The sequence below is a fragment of the Notolabrus celidotus genome, chromosome 15 (genome assembly GCF_009762535.1).
Source record: "Notolabrus celidotus isolate fNotCel1 chromosome 15, fNotCel1.pri, whole genome shotgun sequence".
NCBI lineage: Eukaryota > Metazoa > Chordata > Actinopteri > Labriformes > Labridae > Notolabrus > Notolabrus celidotus.
The window spans coordinates 19,811,715-19,837,218 of NC_048286.1; the positions used below are offsets into that span (position 1 = coordinate 19,811,715).

At 39.0% G+C, this 25,504-nt stretch overlaps 1 protein-coding gene across 1 annotated transcript; it reads right to left on the reverse strand.

Moving 5' to 3' along the window:
- Positions 1 to 6,213: 6,213 nt before the first annotated feature.
- Positions 6,214 to 23,113, reverse strand: LOC117827408 (CDK5 regulatory subunit-associated protein 2-like). Its single transcript, XM_034704007.1, has 6 exons — positions 22,933 to 23,113; positions 21,389 to 21,435; positions 21,212 to 21,279; positions 13,758 to 13,868; positions 6,714 to 6,790; positions 6,214 to 6,322 (listed from the first exon to the last, which is right to left on the reverse strand). The coding sequence occupies exons 1-6, from the start codon at positions 23,001 to 23,003 to the stop codon at positions 6,232 to 6,234; spliced, it is 465 nt and encodes a 154-aa protein (XP_034559898.1). The 5' UTR covers positions 23,004 to 23,113; the 3' UTR covers positions 6,214 to 6,231.
- Between the last annotated feature and the right edge of the window lie 2,391 nt (positions 23,114 to 25,504).

Genomic DNA, 25,504 nt, shown 5'->3' on the forward strand with positions numbered 1-25,504 from the left:
GTTGCCATGGTGCAGGTATTTTAACAATGGTTTCACTGTGGTGTTCAAACAATCAAGCCTTTCTCACACATCTAACTGCAGCATTTCATCTCTGCAGTGACCAGAGTTTTGTTTTCCCTGAGGGAGCGCAGACAGATGGTCACGCTGTCATGCGGTGACTTCCAAACAGATACGTACGTCAGAGCAAAAAATACCATGTTGACTTTCTATCTTCATCTTCACAGCAATTCTATCCCTTCAGAATAAAATTCACATCCTTTACATCTTTATTATAGTGTGAGTCTGAGTGGTCAGACCTTGTTTATGCTTCTGCTTAGGATTTTGTTTGTCATTTTCTCAAATTCAAATGTTTGTGAGAGCTTGCCTCAAGAATGCTGACAACAACATACAGAATGCACAAGTCTCTCTAGATATATATTTCTTAGATGACGTGTATAAATACAAACAAATGTCAAAATGCATGATGACTGTGGTGTTAAAACGGCAAATAATAGCCTCGAAAGTGGAAACACTGTGAATAATTGTGCTGAGAGGTTTCAGATAACATTTCTTTCTCTCTGTCCAGACATAGATCTGATCCAAATGTCTGTGGTGTCTGGGGATCTAATTAAGATCTCTCATGGCGTGTCTGTCTGAGACAACACAACCTGATATCACTGTTGGGGTCGCTGAGCTCTAACAGGTCAACCTGACCTATCGACCACCCCGCTGAAATCAGACCTGCTAACCTGCTAAACTGCAGGATGGCTGCATGCAGACACACACATGGAAGAAAGCACCTCATGGGAATGGACACACAAAAAAACAATTGCACAACAACCTCTTCCTTCTAATTTTGCAAAGTCAAATGTCGTTGGAACTGACCCAGAAACCTGCATTTCAACACGACCCCTACTCATTGCACCAATGTTGATAGTATGGTAATGGTAACATCCATTCCTATCTATTTAAACACAGACACAAATGTTAAATTAATCTTGTTACACTCTAAACACTGACTCACTCCCTTTGTAACTTTATGTTTTGCACAGTGTAGTGCATTCATGACACAAACACACTTTTATGCACACGGGCGTCTCAGCTGAAATCTGAGTACACAGCCTGCATTTGCATCCTTAAACCACAACTGATTTACAAGTTAAAACGGCTGCACAGGTACCTTGAAAACAAAGCACTGCTTGTGAACGACTCACACAGCAACAGGAAACATGTCTGCAACAAACAATGTGACCTAAGAATATTACAAAGCAACACAGCACAGCAGCAACGAGGTGAAACATAAGGCTTAGTGGGTAAGGCTTTTAGAGCGATACATTGATCTACATATACTGTAATAAAGATTTTCTCTGAGCAGGAGGAACAGACATCATGTAAGTGCCCCCCCCCCCTCCATTTGTCTTTAATTATGAATCAGGAGGAAATGTGTCCTTGGGGATGTGAGTGCAGCTAAAGCCTGTAAATGTAATGAGAATCAGGCACTTTGTGTGATGAGGTAAACCCTCTGTAAGATGGAAATTCTCTTGAGGAGTCACATGAGGCTGCATTACAGTAATAACCCCCCCTTTTTTTTGCATCATGTTCTTCTCTCAGTTTGTTCACTTCAGAAGGGAAGTTAAAAAAGCATTATTTTTGTTAACCCTCCTGTTATGCTGTGGGTCAAGTTTACCTTTTTTAAAGTTAAAAAAAAAATAAAAAAAATGCTTATTATTTTCGGTATGAAACGTCTTTGCTTGGCTTAATAGGTGAAATTGAACATATAAAATCCACAGTGGTTCATTTCACATTTTAGGCAATATATGCCTTCCAAACCAGCTAAAAACAGCCAAAAAACTGTGCAGCATGTGACAGAAGAGGTGGTTCATGTTAATTTATCAACATCACTTCATAAAAAAATAAAAATTGAAAATAAAATAAAACAAAATCTCTGTCATGTAAAGCTATGGTATTTATATTTAGGTCTTTTCAATGTACATTTAAAAAACTTGTAACAAAATTTTCATAAACAATGAGCGAATAATCCTTATTCAACCATGATCTGTGAGGATTAAAGAACACAACTGCACTAAATATTGATTTAAATGGTTAGTAATGGAGTTCATAATGAGATTAAAAAAAATGTTTATTAATGTTAAATGTTTAATATTTATTTTTATTTTTTTTGGGTTCTAACACTTTTGGATAATTGAATATGCCCCGGGTCAAATTGACCCAGGAACATTATTGCTGTTCCAGAGAAACAAACATAACAGGAGGGTTCAGCAAATAAGGCTATTCACCTTTCATCTTTAAAACTCAAGGGGACTCCTTTAAAATAATAATTTGCAACCTGGCATTGATTTAAATGTGTCATCTTTTTGGTGATAGTTGTTAGGTCTTGTGTGAAAGTGCTGCTGTGCATGACTTCTCCATAGGGAGGCAGAGTCAGTCTGAAATTAGACAATGAGAAGTGTGATGCTGCTCTGACACTTAGTGGAGAACTCTAGAATAACATGTGCGCTTGTTTTAACACCAAAACTGAATGCCATAGCCATGCCTTCATTTCACAAAAGATACAGAGCTCCACACACCTGCATCTCCTGCTCGATGCGCAGCCTCTCGTGACCCAGCTCCTCTTGATAAAACTGTAATACAGGAAACAGACTGTAAATCAGATGTTTTATACAATCTGAAGTTTAGCACATACAAAAACTGGGAACAGAACAGCATACACTTATGGAAATGTCATTTTTCATTTTATTTTATTGGTGTCTAAAGTGTTCCTGTACTTATAAACATGCATCCACAGTGTGTCTGTTTGAACAGTAGTTAATGCATGAAAATAGATCTGGTGACCTACATGAATAGCTGTTAAAAATGAGGTTAAGGAATGTCACACATGCTGCATGAGGAGCCTCTCTCTAGAATGGCAGTCTGACCACAGGAGACATGGTGGTCCAGAGGAATGCAGTAATATTAGAGGCCTTTTATAAATAAGCAATACTGGACTGAGATCCCTTCATACAAATTTAGAGAGAGCTTTAAAGATGCCACATGACACATTTTTGATGTGAGGTGTCATTTCAAAAAATGTTATTATAATGTGTTTATACCTCCACATCTTTGTCCTTCTGCAGCAGAGATGAAGACAGCTCTTCGACTTGTCCCTCCAGCTCTCCCACCCTCAGTGTGAGAGTTGTCTTCTCTCCGCTCAGCTCCGTGATGAGCGCCTCCTTAGAGCGCAGCTCGTGAGTCAGCTCCTCGATTAACCTGAACACATAAACACACATATTATTGGTGAGATGTGGAGGCAGGTTTGGTTGTTTGATATTGATGCTGGTATAAGTGATTTTTCACCTGTCTTTGTTGGTGTTGGATGGGGAGGACAGGATGCTTAGAGGTCTCTCTCCCTCAGGGATGTCCTCCATGGGGGTGTCAAGGGAGTGGAGGGAGACATTGGAGTGTGACCCAGCCAGTGAGGCCATGCGATCAGCCTCGCTTCGTGCCAGCTGGGCCTCCTGGACACACACAGATAAAGACACTGTTATAAAATGTGAATCTGAGCCCCCTCCAGTTTACCCAGCTGAATGTGTGAGAGATCAAACCTCCTGCAGGAGCTGAATCTTGGTCTCAAGCACTTGCTGCATGTGATCGATTTCCTGCTGTCGCTCCTGGCAACGCCTCTGCAGCTCTGCCTCATTGTGATTGGTCAAGCTCTCCGCTGTTGTGCTATTTAACACAGATAAAAAAGCTAATCAGAACTGATCAACACAGTTTATAAACCCCTGCACACACAAACACAGATGTAGTCAGAGTGGACACCACGAGAGCATGACTGAGTGAGTGTCAGTGATGTGATGTCATCACATCCCCGCCTGCCCTGGTGCTCATGGGATACCCTACACCCCTCCACTTATAGCAGAGATTAAGTAAGCTACCCCGCCCATGTGGAGGCTTTTATTGTGAACATGTATCCTCACAGAAGGGATGTTCACACAATGTAAAAGTGGTGAACAGCTTATTGAGCTACTGGAAATGTGGAAATGTTTTTCCTATTGTGCGCATGGACTTTGACCATAACTACTGATTCTGTTTGATTGTGTTTGTAGCTTTCAAAGAAACCTTTTGAAACCAGTTTGAATATAAAATTTAAAATCACCCATACATTATAATCCATGACGTAACAGTTTCCCTCACCCCCTCAGACCCCAACTGTGTTTGCATCTGTCTATATCACTTTGTCAGTCGACAACACCATCCCAGAATTTCTGCTCCCAGAATGGCAGACGCCACTGTGTCGCCACCAGTCCTGCTCTGCACCCTCTACATACGTTTTTAACTCCGTCCACCAAATGCAACTGCTCAAATAACTGAGATATTTTGAGCCAGTTTGAGTTATGCAAATGTCTGTCTCATAGACAAATGTCCTTTATGTGCAGCGGACAAGACCATCCTCCATAAGTGACAGCTTTCTACATGAAACCAGGAGGGAAAAGACAACGGTACAACCAATTTAAACTTACACTTAAAGATTCCTCATCAGCTTTACATTTGAGAGGCTGAAAATGAAGTCACAGTCAGATAAGACTGGGCAGGGATCTGTGTTCAACATGATATTCTTTTTGTTTGATTTTTTTTTTTTAATTCTTTTATTTGTTGTTACCAAGCGGCAACCTCCGGTCTCAAACTATGAAGCCCATGCGGAAGTGTGATAAACTGCAATTCATCAAGAATCTGCTTGAGGCTGGCTGCAGAAACACCGGAAACCACATACACACCAGTTCAAAAAAGACGATCTTTGCAGCATCAATAAACATGTTTACAGCCTGGTTCAAAAAACGGCTTGGCTCTACGTAGATAATCTCTCTATCGGCACACACTGTGCAGGGGGTGAATTTTTTTCTAACGCAACGGTTCAGAAGATATTAAAGGTGACATATCATGCTCTTTTTCATCAAAATGTATTGGTCTAAGAGGTCCCCAAAACATGTCTTCAATGTTTATTGCTGAAAAAAAACCCACTTTGAAATCAGATTTTGGTATGCATGTAAACCCCTCTTTTTCAGCCCTGCTCAGAACAGGCTGTTTTCTGTTTCTGTGCCTTTAGATGTGAATGCGCTCTCTGACCACGCCTTATTTTCGGGGGGTTTGTAGACATGCCAGGGACACATATTTCAGGTAGAGAACCATTAAAAAGTCAATTTTGCATAACATGTGACCTTTAAGATTACAAGTTTTTGCCCAAATAAGGACGTGACTGATTTGACTCCCGGACGGGAGCACATAGCTGTTGGCTAGGAGGCTCAAACTCCGCCCCTTTACGTCACCCTATGCCTGGTTGAGTTCCGCATTTCCAATATGGCTGCCGCTGACGATTGGCTTCAAAAAAGCGCTCAGGAACAGATGGGTGACGTCACTGACACTACGTCCATTATTTATACAGTCTATGGTTGTTACATGTTTTTTATGATGTATTGTATTGAACTCTTCCTCTACCTGGAAATGGCAGACATTGCTTGTAAACAGGTTTCAGTCCAAAACAAAATATAATCATCAAGTTTTATGAGATAAATCCAATAAATGAATTTGCTCATCTAAAGGACGTAAAGTTTTAAATATCATTATCCAAGGACTCTCTTGGTTCTACAAAACAAAAAAGCCAAACACATTTTGTGATAAGAACTAAAACTTCCTGAGAGAAAAACTTCCTGTTAGCCTGGAGAAAAGCTGGCAATAATAAGGTTTTAGCTTCAGAATCATCTCTGCTCACACATCATATTAATATAATTTAACAGTATAACAGGATGTGTACACGTGGTGGGGTTAACAGAAACTCATATTGAAACAAGTAATAGGAGAAAATGTATTCTTTCCTAGAGCATCTAGTTGGCAGGTGATGAACTGCTCAAAGGTCAACTCTGACCTTTAAGCAGCATCTCTGTCGACTTCAGCAGTAGTTCAGGGCCAAGTCTGAAATGTCTCTGCGCCTACTTTCCTTGAATCATTGCCCACATTGCCAGTGCATTTAACTGAGCTGCAGATGCATGCATGAATCTCTGACATGAAGTAACTTTTTCAAGATTTTGAAGCTTTGTCGTGAAACTTGTAAAAAAGGACACACTGTTCTTAGGTTAGATACCTGCCATAAAAAGGACAGTCTGTCTGTCTGTCTCGTCATGCCACATTAACAACATCACCATTTTCACAATCTGTACACTTTAATCCCACACAAGAATTCTGTAACATGTCAGGGGTTTAAATTGCACTTGAGCTTGGGTTGCACTTGACATCGATGAAAGTTTGCGTGTGATGCTTTATCTCTATCAGCTGCTGCAGGACACATGAGCTGTTAGAGATATGAGGTGTAAGCCAGGGACATGTAGAGGATTATAACTCTGGTAGGGACACAATTACTCCTTGCAAGCCAACACCCATAGAAGGAGGTGCATCTGCCTACCAGGACACTCAGTACTGTATTCATCAAGTTATATACAGCAAAAGTCAACAAGGAAATTACTGGGAGTATTTTGTCGAACAGGCTGTTCATGAAAGGTATTTGTAATAAATAGAGGCTGCATGTTAAGTTTGTAATTCATCACCAAGTAAAATGATATAGTTTGTCACTACAAATTGTGACAGTTTATGTTTTCAATCACCAATATTAACATTTTATAAAATCGAGATACGTTTGCTCTTTTTCAACAAAGGGAAGAGGTCATTGATGTTTGTGGACTTACAGGGCTTTATCCAGAAACTGCTGTTTCTCATGGAGCTCCTGCTTCAAGCTCTCTACTTCCACCTTCAGCTCGATGTTCTGCAATAGATAAAAGAAGTCAAATCATCATTACACATCACATGGCCCCAAACCTTGCACATTTGAACATCTATTCTCTAAACAAAAACTAGACATGGATCAACACCAAATGTGGACAATAAACAAAGTTACCATGCTTTTGTGAATCAAAAGAGAGACACAGCTCGTAAACACATGGGTTAATATCCCACCTTCAAACTGCAGTATGTAAGAGCTATTCAATACACTGTGTGATGATAAACATAAAGCCCACCCAGGTGTTTTCACTTAATTGGCTGATTAGGCCTCCACTTTTGGACAGTGAGGAGTGTAATCAGACAGAGTAACAGGAAACAGGTGTGTTGTACAGTTGCAAAGAGACAGTATAAAAAGATGTGAGAATTGAAGCCAATGTGGTCTTGTTAAAAATTGCAGTTTCCCGAGTGTCCACTTGAGGTTGGCTCCAGAGGTACCGGAAACCACATACACACCAATTCAAATTCGCCAATCTTAACAGCAAAAATAGACATGTTTGCAGCCTGGTACAAGAAATGAGTTTAGTCTGAATAGCTAATTTCTCGATCGGCACACAGTATCAAAGATATTAAGATTATGAGTTTTCCAATGAGAGGCACAGCTGACTTGATTGACAGGTGGGAACACTGTAGCTGTTGGTGAGGAGGATCAAAGCCCGCCTCTTTTTTTCCAATTTTCCAATATGGCTCTCGCTGACGATTGGCTTCAAAACAGCGCTTCAGAAACAGATCCATTAATTATAGTTTATTCTATGGTGCCACAACGTTTGGAGCTCCCCCTACTGACTGGCTGCAGTACAGGTCATAAACCCGCCCCCTTCATGTTAACATATGAGACATAGGTCCAAATATAAAATCAAAAAACATGTCGAAGAAACGAGATGATTAGCATGGTAGAGGAGGAAAGATGGGGGGAAACGTAACAAACACTAACACAACACAACAGTCACTGAATTTTCCATAACTGTGAGCGTCTGTTCCAACCCAACACAAGAGTCCAGATCTGAGGGATCTTTGTTGTTTGTATACAGTACATAGTGATTTAGATGGCAGAGAGGGTGGGACATCACTACCACTGCTACTGCACAGACTCCGGCTCTGCCTATTGTAGGTTTTGGGTTCATATAAAAATGGCTGTGTTCAATTTGAGTGAGCCCGTTTCAGGGTCCTGGTAGGGTGCAAGCTGGCTTGATGTCATGGCTTACACGATGCAGCTGAGCTATTGTTAAAAGAGATGTTTAATTTTAACTTTTTCTTCAATTTCTTAAACAAAATGAAATTAATATCTTTATTTTTCTCAGGTTATGGAGTTTGTGGTATTTGAAATCATGTTAAGTATGAGTATAATGGGATATACATTTATGAAAGGATTTGAATTCCTTTTATATGAACACAGTCCTAGTCAGTATTGACGAGTTGGACCAGTTTGAGGATACTTGTACTGCAGAGACAAAGCACCAATAACTTTATCTGAGTCAATTAAGTGTCTTATTATAGTTTCAAAAAGGGCAAGTCAGTTTGGTGTACTTGACACTGATTCAAGGACACTGTATCAATAACTTTAAGGTCATAAGGGTTTTGAAAACATCCTGATGATATTATTCACTGCTCTCCTTTTCATCACGTCTTCCTCATGTCTTCATTACTGCTTGATCTCTCTGACTGCTGTGTAGACTCAGAGCTGCTTGGTCTTGTGTATCATCAGTATCTGACCGAGCACTCATGATGGTTATATTTAGAGCTGGAGTATTCGAGGCAGCTCAGTTACTCCAGCCCTGAGGCTAAAGGCTAAACTCCACAGTTTGTTTACCTGCCCAGGTCCATGGGGGACATTTTGGGGCCACTCCAGGCTCTTACATTGGGACTAGAGGAGGGAGGATTTAAATTGTGTGAATTGAGGGGCTTATTTTTTCCATTCTGACCTTAGAGAGTGGGAATACAAAAGTTCATCTGTCTGTCTGCTGGACTCAGTCAGATCAGATGGCTGCTCTCACTGGTTTTATCACCTTTACCACAACAGCTTAGCACATGTTATCACCTCAAATTGTCTACTTTCTCTTACACGTTTTTTTTTTGTTGTTTTAGCTGCTGCTCTATCTCTGTTCTTCTTCCTCTCTTTTCTCTCTTTCTCCCCCTAATTCTGAAATATTTGATTGCACCTTAGCGCATTCGTCTCTGCCTGTTGACCTTCCTCTGTCCCAACACTTGGATCTGAGCTGCACGTGCACAAACACTTGCAGACTGATATCCACACGTAGGCATAATCATGAAGGCACGAATGTGACACACACACACAAACACACACATACTGCTGGCTACTGCACACATTCTCTCTGCACGTGAGCAAAGCACAAAGTTCTTACACATGTACTTCTCATTGCCAAACTGAAAGGGACAAACATCTCCAAACATTTTAGTATTTCAATACAATTTTAGTTATCTTTGAACGGGTGAGTGCTGCAACTTCAAATATTTTCAGTCCAAATCAATTTGTTACGTATTTAAGAATCAAAGCGTTCATATAATGAACTTATTCCACCACAGTATCCATGAATCCAGGATGATATGGTTTATCATCAGATTTTCTGCAAGCTTCAGAAATGCATTTTTTTCTAAATGGTTTAAATTGTCACAATTTCACTGCTGGTGGATTGGATTCCAGCTAGTTCAAAAAAAATGAAAAACCGATACCGATTATTAGAAGTCAGGGAGGCCGATAACCGATATTTGGAGCCGATATTCATTTGCAGTAGAAGGGAAAATATTGGCGTCAAAATTTTGAATAATAAAACTCCAACACTTAACTTTGTTTAAATGCCTTTAAGCATATGTTTATGAAACAGCTTTTCAGATTTGCAACATGTCAAAGGTTGTTTTTTATCTTAGACAATAGACATCTTTGTTTTAAAATTCTAACACAAAGTGCAGGGAGCTCCCAGGCTCAGCAGCATGTCTTATAAAGTTAAATGAAAACTTAAACAAATAAACAGCTCTCTAAAGTTTTCTACAGTAAATAAAGTTTTCCAAAATGCCATTATAACTGAAATGTTAATCTTTCACTTATCTTTGTTTTATGGGGGTATTTCAGTTTTTTTGAAGTGGGGTTGTATGAGTTTTTAATCACTAGTAATTGTAGGGGGCACAATGGATGCTGCTCAGCTCGTCCCCTGTAATGAGAAACTGCAGGAGAAATGGAAGGAAAGCTAGGCTACGGTTTCTGCAGACGGTGTCATTTCTGCCAATTAATTTAGTGAATTTTGAGCCAAGATAACCCAGTTTAAATTGATCTCTTATCGGCCGTCAGATTTTCGTCGAAATGTTAAATATCAGCGCCGATAATCGGCCCGGCTGATTATCGGTCTATCCCTAGTCTTAAGCTTTTGTTGTTTTTTTTTTTACATTTTTGAGGCTATTAAGAGACACATATATAAAGTCAATATCAATAACAAGTGTTATTCTGACAAATGAGGAACTCAGCTGCACAAAGCACAAAGTAACGCAGCAGCAACTACAACTTATGTAACTCTGAGCAGACATTCACTGCATAGTAAAAGCTGCTCAGTGATTTGCCTGAAAGCTCTAATGTTGAATAATATAGCACAGCAGTAAGAGGCACATGTATCCCATTCAGTGTGCGTGTGTCAACAACTTGGCTTACAGTAAGAGAGACATTTTCCCGTCACGAAAAACAGCTCTAAATATAGACAGACATCACAGCACACCTGCTATTCTGGCCCCGCTGGCCCATCAACCCTCAGCAACACAGATCCCCTAATAACCGGACCAGAGAGACAACTGAGTTGAAAAAACTGACAGCATTGTCAACCACTGACCAAACACACCTGCAGCACTATGAAGGCCCAGGTATCATTAAGTTGAGTCATCTGCACACATACATAGGTATTTTGTGGCTCTTTTAATGTTTGTTTTTTGAGTAATTTCTAAAATATTCATGTTTCATTTTCTCTTAATCGATCTAGAGCTACTATTCAACCACCAGTCATACATTAAAATGTCTCTACATTAACAGTGTATTCTGACAGATGACTTGTGACATTTTCCACTCATATGAATCTGTGTGATAAATAAATCAGTGCGTTCAGGCCTGATCTATAAATAGTGTCTGTGGAGCTCTGAGTGAGATCACTATGTGCTCAGGACCAACATTCACACCTTATCTGTACTGTATTACACTGAATGATTTGGAGAGAGGCCGGGAACACTTACTCTCAACAGACAGAGCAACAAGCTGCACAGGAACAACATTAGGGAACAAAGATTTAGCCTCCAATAAAAAGGAGATCAGACTGATCAACTTTCACCCAAGAACAGTGAGAGATTGAGACGCACAAGGATTAGATTGTAGTTCAGTTTCTGTGTGACATGAGATATGTTAAAGTAATCACTGCAGCTATGTTAAGATTGTCCATTTCTTCTTCTCATATCAAATAATTGTTGGTTTATGAAGGAATTTTGCATGCAGGGAGAGATACAGAGAAGAGTTTTAAAAGCCAGCTGTTCTTGAAAAGCTGAACTGAGAAATCTTACTCTTGGTGAAAAGTTAAAACACACAAATACCAAAACACACAGCAGAATTCCAAACTTAACACGAATAGAGACAAGAAAACGGTCTTAAGTTACATCTTCTAATATTTTAGGGTGTTTTTTTTTTCAAAAAACAATGATCTATAAAAGCAAAAACATCTTCACATTTGAGAAGCTAGGACGAGTTGATGATATACGGCTCAAGCCAATGCTATACTTTTTTCCCCCTCCAATGAAGATATTTCCTTTTCTGTTTGTCATATTATGCAAAAACTAAAGGCATTATTTTTTTTCAAAAAACTTGATGTAATGGTTTAACGACACAGGAGGAACCCAGTAAATCTGGGACTGGATCCTGAACCCAGTCCTAAATGCAGGGCGGGACTACTGGCCTTGGAGGTCTGAATCTCATAATCCACGTCTCATTTAATAAAGTCAGCACTCATTGTTTAAAGATTGTCAGCACATGCTGACAGAGAACAAAGAAAAACTAAGTTTCAGTATCAAAAACAAAACAATCCTTTTTCTTAACCTTCCTTTTTTGACATCAGCACTTCATTCAGTCACAAAGCATTTCAGAAGATAGCATTATGGGAATTATCCAAATGTTCACAGAAACTGTCAAGTAACATTTAAATCCAACTCTACCTTAAATTCATTAGCTACTAACTTGTTCTGTCCTCTTTGGTACAGAAAATAAGGGTGATTAAATTTGTGCATATGTTGGATTTAAACATTAGTTTACCCCCTTGGACTGCATCTGCATAAATGAATAGCTGCAAACTGAAAGAGGGGCCAAATGAAGAGTGCATGTACAGAGTCCAGGATTTCATGTTATACAGCTGGCTAAGTGACCGAATTATGAGAGATGTACGGAGAAAAGTTTTTTTTACTTTAACAAAATAATTAAAAAGTCTTCAAGACTAATGTTGTCTCCATATAAGTGGCTATAAAAAACCACAACTTGAATTTGAATGCAATTCAGACACTCAAGCCAAACTACAGGTTTCTTAATGAAAGTACTCCCTGATAGCAAAAACACTGCCATGGAATTAAAAATCACTTTGTTTAAACGTAGAGCAATCATGTGAGGTCCAACACCCTAAAATGTCCTTATCAGCAGCAGTGTTGTCTTTGTGTGTTTAGTGCACATGTGGATAACAGATTCTGACAATGGATTTATTGATAACTTCAGCCCTTTGACACTGATGATAATCAGTTCTACAGTCATATTTTAGTCTTTTAAATAAAGGTGATGAGGATCAATATTAAGTCCTGATAATGGCTCTAAAAAAAAAAGGATCAACTTAAATCTGTGTTGTCGTATACCTTATTAACAACATATTGCTGAAATTTCTTTTAGCGTTTTCAGGTGGAACTGGATTTTTAAAAATTTAAAATAAAATTTAAAAAAATCTATGTCATGTAAAACTAATATATTTATAATTAGGGCTTTCCAATGTATATTTAAAAAAGTTTTCACATTCATTTTAATGAAAAACGAGTGAGTTAACCTCATTGAACCATGATCTGTGAGAATTAAAGAACACCAATGGACTAAATCTTGATTTAAATGGTTAGTAATGGAGTTAAAAATTAGATTTAAAAAAAAAAGTGGATCTGGGGGTTCTGACACTTTTGGATAATTGAATATGCCACGGGTCAAATTGACCCTGGACCATTATTGCTGTTCCAGAGAAACAAACATAACAGGAGGGTTAAATACACTGTCTTACTTGGGAGCATAAAATATAACTTACAAGTCCTGGAATAAGAAAAAAAAAATCACAGAAAAACAGATTAAATCTAGGCACCAACAAATTAAATCAAAACGAAGAATGTGCAGCCCTCCCCTGTGCAGCCATGTCTAAAAACACACACTTGGTAAAACAAACAGATGGCAGGTCACATCCCCTTAACCAACAGACCAGGGCGACAGCTGGGCAAACAAACAATGCAAGTGAACCAGTGAGGCTACTCGGGATAACATACCTGTGCACTGTCAGGTTAGCTAAATTCATATTCAGATCTATTTCGGCATGAAGCACAGGGACATTTGTTGTGCAGTTCATCAGACATACAATCACCATCAAATCCACTGTATAAACAGTAGGATACACAATAAGACTAAAACATAAGGAAACACTCTAGAGACAGAATTGTATGATAATTAAAAACTCCATATTCTGATTGTTAACACACAGGTGAGCCAATCAACCAATCACAGCTAGATCCCTCAACAATGTGAAATCAATTATTCCTGATCAGTGTGTTTCTACAGTTATGACCCTCGACCCCAGAGAGGAAGTCCACACACCACCACTTTAGTCCCACTCGTCATCCCATTCATTGCCAGTCAATCAGGTGTGCATTAATTTCCTAATGTAACTGAGAGGTGTCTTACTCACCGTGCGGTAGACATCTTCGCTGCTCTCCTCATACTTCTGCTGTATCCTCTCCTCCAGGAAGTAGATACGGAGCTTGAGGCTGAAGTTCTCCTTCTTCAGGTCATTCAGGTGCTGCGACACAGTACGGTAACCGTTAGACATGTCCATTAGAGAGCAACGACACGGCTCCACATGTCCATTATTGGTCAGAAATAAAAAGTCGATCTCTCCGTATCATGGAGGAACATAGAGTCCATTTTTAAAGGACTACAAAGGCATGTCCATGTGTTAGAGACAGTATCCATTAGACATGATGGCTCCTTCTGCAATACAGCATAGTGTCTAAACAAACAACTAATTTACAAAGTGGCATCCTAGCCTCTAATAGGTCCTTAGGGCACCATCCAATAAAACCAAACACACACTAAATCTAACACACACACACACACACACACACTAAAGTCTAAGTGCAGAGGGCAACTCTGCAGCCCGGGAGCTCAGAGGTGTAGCCATGTCAGCTCCATGGTGTGTTCTGGTCTGTCAGGGGATGGGACAGGAGCTTATTTTACTGCAGGAGACATCCCTGGAATCCCAGACTGCTAGGGGAGAAGTGTGGAAGTTGAGAAGAGAGGGGGGAGGTACATGGGAAGAGGGGGAGGAGGGGGAGTGAAGAGGCTCAGGGCTCACAGGCGGTTGTGATATGAAGGGAACTCTTACCCTACTGTTAAGCAGGAGAGCCGAAGGAACAAACAGGAGCATGAGGAGAAAGGGCAGGGGTCAGATGTTGGAGTCTTTCTGTTTGATTTGTCTGAATCCTCTCAGTTGAGTGGAAAAGTTTAATTAGGGAAGGGGTTTAAAGAGGTATAACAAACATATGCACACAGTGGCCTTTTAATGGTAACATTAGGAATCAGTTAATCGCTACTGATAATAAAAATGAAAGAAACTTTCAGTTTGTGTCACTTTGGTGGACCCTGTGGATGAAGCAGAACATCCAACCTTTGTTGATTTTGGCCTGAAGATGTGTAAAAAGCTTCTCTCTCAACAACAATCTCATCCTGTTTTTTTTTTCTACAGCCAAACATCTCACTTATTGTAAATCTTTGCTGTGGGACATGTAAAAAGAGGCTGCTTTGACAGTGTGCAGTCAATCAATCTAAAACCCAGTTTCTGATGGTCTTGTTTGCTTTTGTAGGTGATATTCATGACGACTTAAAAATCCCTCACAGGAGCTTTAAATTAAATTAAATTAAATTAAATTAAATTAAATTAAATCAGACAGAGTTGAGACAGCTTTCAAGCTATCCAATCCATTAGAAAATTGAAGTTTTCCGTCATAGAACCAATTTTTTTCCGACTAAGGGCTGCAAAAATTCTAAATGATGTTCATACTGCTGTAACCTGTTAATATCAAAATGAGCCAAAAATATTGTTATTGTATTATTTGGGCATGCTACTTCACATTCCAAACTCTTTTTTAAAATATTTTTTTTTCATCTTTCAGGAAAATAACAATTTGTACATTTTGTAGTTGAGTATTTTTACTACCTTGAAAAAAGGCATACATTACATCCTTATAATGCAGCCAAGAGTTATAATTGTCTACTTACTTTTGTCTATTTGGAAGATAAGTTTATACTCAGTGAAATGCATTTTCTTAATTATCCCTCATTTTGTCTCTTTTTGCTTCTTATTTTGGTGACAAAGTTGAAAAATTAACATCATCTAGGCCTCTCAAACAGTAGACACTCAACATTAACAGTTAGCTTAAGCTTGCTAATAAGGAGATTCACATTTTTTCTAGCTACATTTCTGGATTTTTTTAAAAAATGTGGTGAAACAAACTAGAGATGAGTCACAAAGAAGCTTGGTGAAGTTTGGTGGTGAGCAACAAAAGTTTGAATGTTTGCTTTGACTCAACTGGATGTGAAACTAGAACAGTTAGCTAATATGTTAACCACAACAACTTCATGGGCTACTACTTTTTTAGCACCATCTAGCGTTTTTTGACAAAATGAAAAGGTACAGCTTTCATTGAGTAAATCATGGTCCCAGAGATACATTTGAATACTTATTTTTCGGCTAAGGCCCTATTGTAAGATTTTTCTTTCTTTCTTTCTTTCTTTCTTTCTTTCTTTCTTTCTTTCTTTCTACCTACCCAAGTAAATTGCCTTTTTGGAGCCTTCACCATGCCCCAAAACTCACCAAAAGTTGCACATGCATCAGGATTGGTGAAAATTTCTATATTTTGGTGGTCCCCTGCAAAAAGTCTCAAAAGTGGCTCAATAGCGCCACCTTCCTTCCAGCACCACACCTCCTAAGCACTGTTCAACCTACATGCATGACATTTTTTTTCCATTTCTTTCAGGCCAAGACCTACAAAAAAGATTCCTAATGTCATGGTGAAATCCCAACAGGACAGGAAGTCAGCCATCTTTTTTTCTTTCAGTTTTTTGCCTGATCGCAGGGGTACGTATTTAAGAGATCTTGCCCTAGGCCTTTTCTCCGATCAAGTCCAAACCAAGCACATTCTGTAGTAGACACATTGAACATTTAAAATTGTTCAAGGTGGATGCGTACAATACACATACAATATTGGATCAGGACCAAAACTTCCACATCAAGCAGGTTCGCGCTGAAAACTGTTCAGTGGTTTAAAAGCTACCTGAGCAGTAGGAAGCAATGTGTCAGGGTTGATGGCTTAGCTTCTGACTATATGAATGTAACAAATGGTGTCCCGCAAGGGTCCATATTGGGTCCTATCTTATTCGTCATCTATATCAATAATTTATGTAAAAATGTAATGGATGCAAAGTTTCATTTTTATGCGGATGACACCGTTTTGTACTCTTCAGCGTCGTCCTTATCAAGTGCAATTAGCAAACTGCAAGCTGCATTCAACACAGTACAAATTAATCTTTGTAAACTAAGGCTGGTTTTAAATGCCGACAAGAATAAGGTGATGTATTTCTCCAAGTCCAAGAGGACGGTGAAAAATGACTCTAAGATTTTCACCTCCACAAATGAGGAAATCGAATGTGTCCCAACATTTAAATACTTGGGTTTTCTCTTAGAAGAAAATCTTTCTTTTAATCATCATATTGAGAGTCTTACTAAAAAACTGAGGGTGAAGTTGGGTTTCTTTTATAGAAACAGACGCTGCTTTTCCTTTGCTGCGCGTAAAAAGCTCATTCTAGCAACCTTTGTATCTGTAATTGACTATGGTGATGTTCTTTATATGCATGCTTCCTCAGCCTCTCTGAAAATGTTGGACTCGGTGTACCATGCTGCATTGCGGTTTGTTTCTGGTTTAGGTTTCCACACACATCACTGTATCTTGTATGAGAAGGTCGGCTTGTCTTCCTTATACAACAGAAGAATGGAGCATTGGTATGTCTTTCTTTATAAAGCCATACTCCAGGAGCTGGCGTCTTATTTATGCTCCTTATGGACTCCTAAAGTTGTCAGTGGCTGTCATCTTCGGTCCCATGGACAAATTCTTTTTGTTATTCCTCGGACTCGCTCTGTCTTTGGTAAAAGTGCTTTTAATGTTTTTGCTCCCTCTTCTTGGTCTGAGCTTCCGGGTCGCCTGAAACTGGACTGTTTAATTCGATTGGAGGATTTCAAAACTAGGATAAAGGATGATCTGATCAGCTTGTGCACATGTTTGAAAGCTTAACACTGCTAATTTATAAATAAATGTAATAGTTACTTGCCACTGTATGTTTTGTCCTCTTCTATTTGTGAAACTTTTTATGCTGCTGTCTTGGCCAGGACTCCCTTGAAAAAGAGACTTTGTATCTCAATGGGACTATTCCTGGTAAAATAAAGGTTAAATTAAAAAAAAAATTTAAAAAAGCGGTGGCGCACACCAGGCTGTGCTTGTGCGAGGGCCCGCTCATATCCGCTTGTGGTTTTAATATGTTCTTCCATTTCTGTTGCTACAAGCACGGTGCAAGTCAAAATAGTCTGACATTAGGAAGGCAACACATCTACACAGTGCTACACTCAACTATTAAAGGTTAAAAGTTCTTTCAAGTTTGAATATCCCCTGACAAAGCCAGCATGTGGAAGCAGAGCAGCTAAGTATGACTAAAAGTTAGCTGAAATAGGAGAGCTGGAGCTGTGAACCACAGTGCTATTAATAGGGAGATGTCCTGAATCTCACAGAGCGGTGAATCCCTGCATGTCCCTCAGAGAGATAAATTATCACAGGAAATTTGAGATAGGAAGACAATATCCACTTAATTGTGCCAACAACAACAATAAAATGTTTTCATGACTAATATGTTTTATAAAGAGACTGAAACATGTCAGAACATGCATTTACACATGTGGGTGTTACATTACATGCTAAATAATGCTGAGCAAAGATAGGACAGGCGCCAGGGGGAATCTCAACATAACATCAGGAATGACATCATGTGCATATGTTGTTTTTAAACTCACAGACACACCCTCATGTCTCAGCTTCTCATTAAATACTAACAGATAGTCATGATTGAGTGTAAATGTGTGTGTGCAGTGTGTTAGAATGTGTTTATTTTAGTGTAAAAGTGACACATGCAAGAGCCTGCAACATATACAGTGAATGACTCCTGCTATGAATCCTGGTGCTACCTTTCACAAAGCAACTTCAGACTACATGACTGGTTGGTGACACCTCCTGTTTTAACAGGGCTCAGCACCAACTCCAGAAATACATTAAAGGGACTGACATAGTGCAACACTGGTGTTTTATTCTGATCTGGAGTGTGTATATGACTGTCTGGTTATTTCAGAGATTTATCGCCCATTTGTGTTTCAAGTGCAGCATGAGATAACACTCTAGGGAATAGTATCCAGTCAGAGGAGGTTAAACATTGCTTTAAGGGCCTGTGTCCACGAACAGCATTTTTGTGCCCATGACCTAAATTTCAAATTATTAATCACTGGCACCTACTGTTGCAAAAGTTGTCCCACAGCACTTTGTGCTTCAAATATGATTTTATTCTGCAGAATTTAAAATCTATGTATAAAAAAAGAAAAAATGACAGAAATTGTGAGGTATCATTAGCAGCAGCCCTAAACCTGGAAACTGTACCCACAAAAAATGAGTGTGATTAGTTTAACTTTAATAAAGTCCATGTTTTCCCTTGTCTTAAGTTTTCAAGCTTAAGCTGATGCATCACATCTCTCAGCCAACAAGCCCAGCTTGGGGAATGAGGGGAATTCCATAGGAGAGGGATCAGTCTAAGAGCTAACAAAGTTATAAATTCTGAGATTGGTTCCTGAAATGTTCTTGTTTTGATCTCATACTATGCCTAAGATAGCAATTATAGTATCAGGCTGGACTGAGCAATAAAACGTATGATAGAGTTAAGAGGATTGAGCTCCAATGATCGGACACATTAGGACAATGCCAGAATGAGTGTACTGACGAGGCAGGGAAGCATTAGCATTTATCACAGGTTGAGTCTATATTTTGGAACATCTAAAGCCTGGTTGACACTTCTGCATTCAATCGACACCAAAGTCTATACAATATGTCTGCCTAGCCCTTTCCCAGTGAAGAAGCCTTGTAACTACACATGGAGACGCTTATAGAAATGAATGAATCCTCATCAGACACTGATGGGAGCTTTGATGTTATAACAGTGAATGATGCTTGTCCTGCTTTTGCTCTTGTTACCTCCGTCTTTTCCTACACACACCATAGCCTGCTGATTTGTACGGTAGCCCTGAGAGCTCACAGCAATGCAACTTAAGAAAACACATGCAAAAAGACAAAACACAAGCAAATTAAGAAAACATCTTCATCAATTTGACAACACATGCGCAGTATTTAAAAAACGTGCTGCAAAGACCACAACACAACACATTAGAAAAACGCGCTGCAAATAGGCCGCAACACAATGGAAGTGTTTCCAGAGGACACTTAAAAGTGATGCACACGTCCGGACACGCTTTTCGCTGACGCAGATTTTGAGTCACAATACTATTAAGGCTCTCTTACCGTCAGTGGTGTTGGAAAATTAGATTAAAAAGTAAATTTTTTATTTATTTTAACATTGTGTGCATCACTTCTAAGTGTCCTCTGGAAACACTTCTGTTGTGTTGTGGTCTTTGCAGCACGTTTTCTAAATGCTGCGTATGTGTTGTCAAATTGATGAAGATGTTTTCTTAATTTGCTTGTGTTTTTTGTCTTTTTGCATGTGTTTTCTCAAGTTGCAGTGCTTTGAGCTCTCAGGGCCACCGTAGATTTGAGTTCATTCATAGTTCTCAAACAACAAACATGGTACAAGCTTTATGTACGGATATTGCTCTCCCAATAATTTGTCAAAGCATTGATACTTGAGAGAATCACTCAATTTCTTGCTAAGGGTGTGATGACAGCATCAATAATATTGTTATGTAAAAATGTTGGTTGTGTAAAAAAAACAAGGAGGTGGTAACCTTAATGCAGCAGTAAGACTGTTAATGGGAAACAACTAGCCTTTCTTTAGCCATGGCTGAAATCACTTCTAAACTCACTTATCATTTGATTCCCTTCCTTCCTTGTCTAACGGCAAATATTTACTCTTATCTTATCTTTCAAAATGTCTAGTTGTATGTCCATTGAATAAGTTGACTGATAAAAAAACTACACAAAAAACTATTTCTGACGATTCATTGTTTCAGTCATCTCAACGCAAGATTGTCAAACATTTGCTGGTCACAGCTTGTTAAATAGCAAATTCCACTTATTTTGACATGCTATAGACAGAACAACTCAACAATACACCATGTATACATAAGCAGATTGATAAATCATTAAAACATAAGGTATCCGTGGATGCAACACGCTTATATTTGATATCAAAGAAAGTGCATCAATATTGATTTAAACATATAACGTCCATCTAAAATGAAATACTTCTCTCAGAGATTATAAAACATTAAATCCATTATTAATAATTTTGTTAAATGTTGGAATACTTGTCAGGGAATGTTTTTCCCCCGTTCTCATTCCAACACTTTTCTACAAAACATTATAAAGTTGAAAAACATATTTGTCCTGGAAAATACCCACAGGTACGATGTCAAAAATAGTGCAGCAGGGACTGATGAGAAATCTTAAAGTGGGCCAAGCTGGAGCCAGAGAAGAGTTGAACTACCAGGGGGGTTCAGGGTGTTTCCTGTCAGATACTATTTACAGCAGGTGTTCTCCTTTTCTTTGTAGCAGATTAAAAATGTGTTCTAGATATTGTTCATATGAGCATTGCTATTTAAAATACACCCTCCTGGTTTTATTCATATTCAGTGGCAAAAAAAATAAACATTTTTAACCAAAGAAGCTCATTATTTCTTGTAGGAAGAAAACAAAGCCACAAGATGGCACCATAGAGCATATTTTCACAGGGCACATAATCACTTGAGTACCACTCTTTATATTGAAGGACAAGGAAGTGTCACTCATATTAAACTCAATGAGAGTTCAAAATTAAAGCTCTCACCTGTTCAAACTGCTTGAGTGTGTGAAGCTTGAGAGGAGGAGAGTTGTCTGTTTCATCGCTACACAGATCTATGCAAAGGGGGAAAAAATCACAGGAAAAATGGAATAAGTAAACTGTATGAGTAGGTTATGGTTATAACAACATTAATAGCATGATTTGTGAATGAGAGCAATGTACCTGTCATGTGATCTGTGAGCTTTGATGAAGTCTGCTCTTCTGCAGCACTGCAACGAGAAAACAAAAGAAGTGGCATTGTCAGCAAACGCGCAAGAACGAGAGGGAGCAAGAGAGAAAGATAAAGTCATGAGATAAAAGATGAGACCTTTACAGCAGTTTAAATATCATGTTGAATGTGATTTATGACTCTGAAAAGGCAAAGTGTTCATTTGGAAATTAAAAAAAAGCCACTTCAATTGTTTTATTTTAACAGCAGGGTCTCGTTAGCACCTCAATGGGGTCACCAGAGAGTCCCAGCAGGGAACAGGAGGACAGATTTGGGGTGAAAGAATGGGAAAGGAGCCACTGAGGGGGTCAGGGTTCATCATTCAGGCCTTTAGTATACCCAAATATTGGCTGTCTAACAAACAGAACTAGGAGTACTTGCATGACTGGATTATTCTTCCCTAAATCTGGCTATAATGCAATGACAAGGGTGTGCTACCACAGATTGAACCATTTAGATACCCTACATTAGAACAATTTGTGCACTGCAGACAGGATGCATCACTAAAAGCCCAGCCATTACTTATATAGGGCTGCATATGTTGCGCCCACTCTGGTCTCCCTTATGTGCCCTCTGACAGCTGCATTGTGAGAAAATGTACAGTTGGTGCATGCCAGAGAATTGACAGCACACCAGGTGGATGAATAGTTTACATGCTGCATTGTTGTGATGGACAAGGAGTCATACACTGTACATTCAAATGTGTGTGTGTGTGTGTGTGTGTGTGTGTGTGTGTGTGTGTGTGTGTGTGTGTGTGTGTGTGTGTGTGTGTGTGTGTGTGTGTTTGTGATGTTTGTAATGCAGTAACCAACATACAATATGATACTACGTGGAGGAAGTGTGACTGTGAGAGTCTACTCTCATTCTGGATACACAGTCATTTGTTACACTGTGTGAATACTCACCGTTGATGGTGATGATGTAGTCTGAACGTTTTCATTACTATAAATCATGCATTTCGTTTGTTTGTGGTCTCGCGATATTTGAGTGTATGAAGATTCTTATTATAGGATCAATATAGGAATACTTCTCTTGCCACATTAAGTATCACATTGCTGAATGTAGCCCTTTTAATAGCATACTTGCAACTGCATCGCATTGTATGGCAATTTTATGCAATATAGGTAAAAAATGTGCCACCTGAATCGAGTATTTTCCGAAATTTGAGGGTATTTTTTTTGTATCCAAAGGTAAAAAGCCATCGTAGTCAAAATTTTCATCGCCAGTGGCCTTATTGGTTGTAACCACTGATCCATAAAACAGGCAGATGGCTACTGTGTGTAAATTAGCCACGGGTTGTGAGGGGAAAGGGCCTTTAATATACTGGTGTATGAACGACCACTATTTGATATATGGCAACACACGAACAAATAACCACAATATCCCTCACAGGCGGTTTTAATTAGCCAACACCGCGGGCCAGCCTATATCTTGGTTTGCTATTATCCCTCCGCTGCAATGTCCCCCAGAACACAATCGTCTAAAAACCTCTCCTCACCTCTCAGACTCTCCCCAGGTTTGCTCCGGTGGCGATGAGCTCCAATCCATAAATGCTTTTGCTTTGATCATCGGGCACCCATGCCTTGAAACCTCCCGTCCATTATTCCTCCTCAGATAAAAACACGACTACTCAGGGACATCTTCTTGTTGTACGCGGTGGACGCAGCGCGCACGCACAGCGCTCAGGTTTGGAGGGGGTGTGTGAGGATGAAAGCGGGGATGGTTACAGAACACCCCTCCCACCCACCTCATCTCATCCCATCCCATCCCATTCCACACAGGAGACCTCCTGCTGTTCACCCAACCCACCACCAAACACTGAATGGGGAGGAAGATGTGTTAAAAGTAAAATAATGCTCTCTGAATTTGTTGATGTGTAAGAAATGGTCTCAGAGTCGCAGACAGCCTCGGTGTCATTTAGTTCATTCATCTGCTACAACATCATTTCCCTTAAAGTTGCAGTAGCTGACGACTGATTAATCTTTCTAAAGACAATGACCCTATTGACTTGGGGGTTCTCATCTAAAGGAGTAGGGGGGATACGTGGAACACAGTTAATGAGATTATGTCACGGTTCGCTTTGGCCCGTCAGAAACAGCAAGAGGTTGTAAAGAAGGACTGTTAATCTTGTTAGAGACAGATGAATCAATGTGGAGCTTTTAGCAGAAAGAACTGCACATGAGTGAAAATATGTTCCACTAGGCCTTTGGACACACTTCTTCACTGCAAGCTCAGATGGAGCCCACGTATGGTCCTTTAACTGGAGCACATATTCCACCTTAAGTAAGGCATGGTCTTTGACCTTTGTGACCAATGCCATACATTAATATTTCCATAACCTAAAAATAAAATGAATAAAACATTAAATTACATATTGACTTAAAAATGTGTCAGTGTAAATTCAGATAGTCATTCACACAGGTTTTAATATGAAAATATGCATTTTTACTTTTTTTTTTTTTTTTAAAGCACAGAGACTTTCTGTTTGTGTTGATTTTGATGACCCTGTAGATCATGGGTGTTAAACATGCAGCCTGCGGGCCAAAACTGGCCCGCCAGAGGTTCCAATATGGCCAGCGAGATGACTTTGCAAAGTGAAAAAATCACAGAGAAGACATTAACAGCTATTTTTTTATAAAAGTAACTACTGTTTTAAATTTGTCCTCTGGGGGTCGCATAAAATCATATTACTGACGGAGTGCACCTGAATGGTGCTTTTTTTCTCAAAGTGAAAAAATAGATTATTGTTGTTTGCATAATCCGGTTGAGATTCATAAAGACTTTTTAGAGAACTATAAGATGATACACTAACTACTAACACTACCACTACACTGCTGCATACAACACTGTCCAGCAAGCACACTGTTCCTGCTGGAGCTTAGGGGTCCATAATAGTCAAGTTTACCTTGTACATTACTATAATCTCTCTGTTCTTTTGCAGTAAACATTACACTCTGTGTCAGGTGACTGTGTAACCTGTGTGTTTGGTGTGTTCGCAGCAGGTTTCAGGGCTTAAAGAATAAAATATTCTGCCCACTATGAGACTCATCATGGCAAAAAATACAACAGCTGTTTTTGTAGAAAGATAGTTCTTTAAATGTGAACATTTTCAGAATACTTGTTCTTTTTTGCACTAAATAAAAGGGAAACATTTGGAGTTTTCATTATTTATAGGTTATTATCTTATGATTTTACTGGTCCGGCCCACTTTAGATCAACTTGGGCTGTATGTGGTCCCTGAACTGAAATGAGTTTGACGCCCCTGCCGTAGAAAATGATGTACATGGTGTCTTTTTGTTGATCTTGACCTGAACATTCACATTTTCTTCAACAAAAAAAAATCTCATCCTGCTTTTTTTAACAGAGAACAGCTATGAGTATTTGCTGTTAAAAAACATAAAAAAGGGTGTCTCTTTAGCAAGCTGTCAACCGATCTGGTTCAACACCTACCTACCCACTCACAGCAATTGCAGAAATACAAACTATAATATAAACATTTTAAATCATGTCTTTAACAGTCACATTTGCTTTTGTAAGTCAAAAAATTTAATTAGTATTGATTTCATTATGTTCTATGACCAGTCAAAAACTCCTCACAGGAGCTTTAAGCTGATAGTACAAAGGGTTCGACCTCACTTAAAATAAGGTTTGATAACATTATGTGTAAATCTTTGAAACTGAAAGTAAAATGTATCCAAAAACTAGGCTTTCACTGTCAAACTAAGGGTCATACAGCATGAGTGACAGTGTAACAATACTACGTATGTTACATTTTTGTTCAAAAACTTTGGTTGTTCTTAAATGTTCCTTATCACATAAAGCAGTACAAGGTTGTATGTTTAACACAAGACACATGATCACTTTGTAAAATATCACTAATCATTCATTCATATGAATAAGTTAATATTGGCTTCTTGACAAGAACAAAATGAAAGTAAACGTTTCATATATAGATACTGACAATGACAATGATTATCGAGATATAAACTAAGACTGATAGCCTCTCTACATTACAAGTATACATATATACATTCTGGTGAACTAACCACCTTACCGCCTGGATCTTTATT

Coding starts and splice junctions, on each gene's coding strand:
- LOC117827408 (XM_034704007.1), bottom strand. CDS start 23,003: ATGATCAAAGCAAAAGCATTTATGGATTGGAGCTCATCGCCACCGGAG. Junction 21,436..22,932: donor ACCTGGGGAGAGTCTGAGAG/GTGAGGAGAGGT, acceptor TTCTCGTTGCAG/TGCTGCAGAAGAGCAGACTT. Junction 13,869..21,211: donor CACTCAAGCAGTTTGAACAG/GTGAGAGCTTTA, acceptor ACTGTGTCGCAG/CACCTGAATGACCTGAAGAA.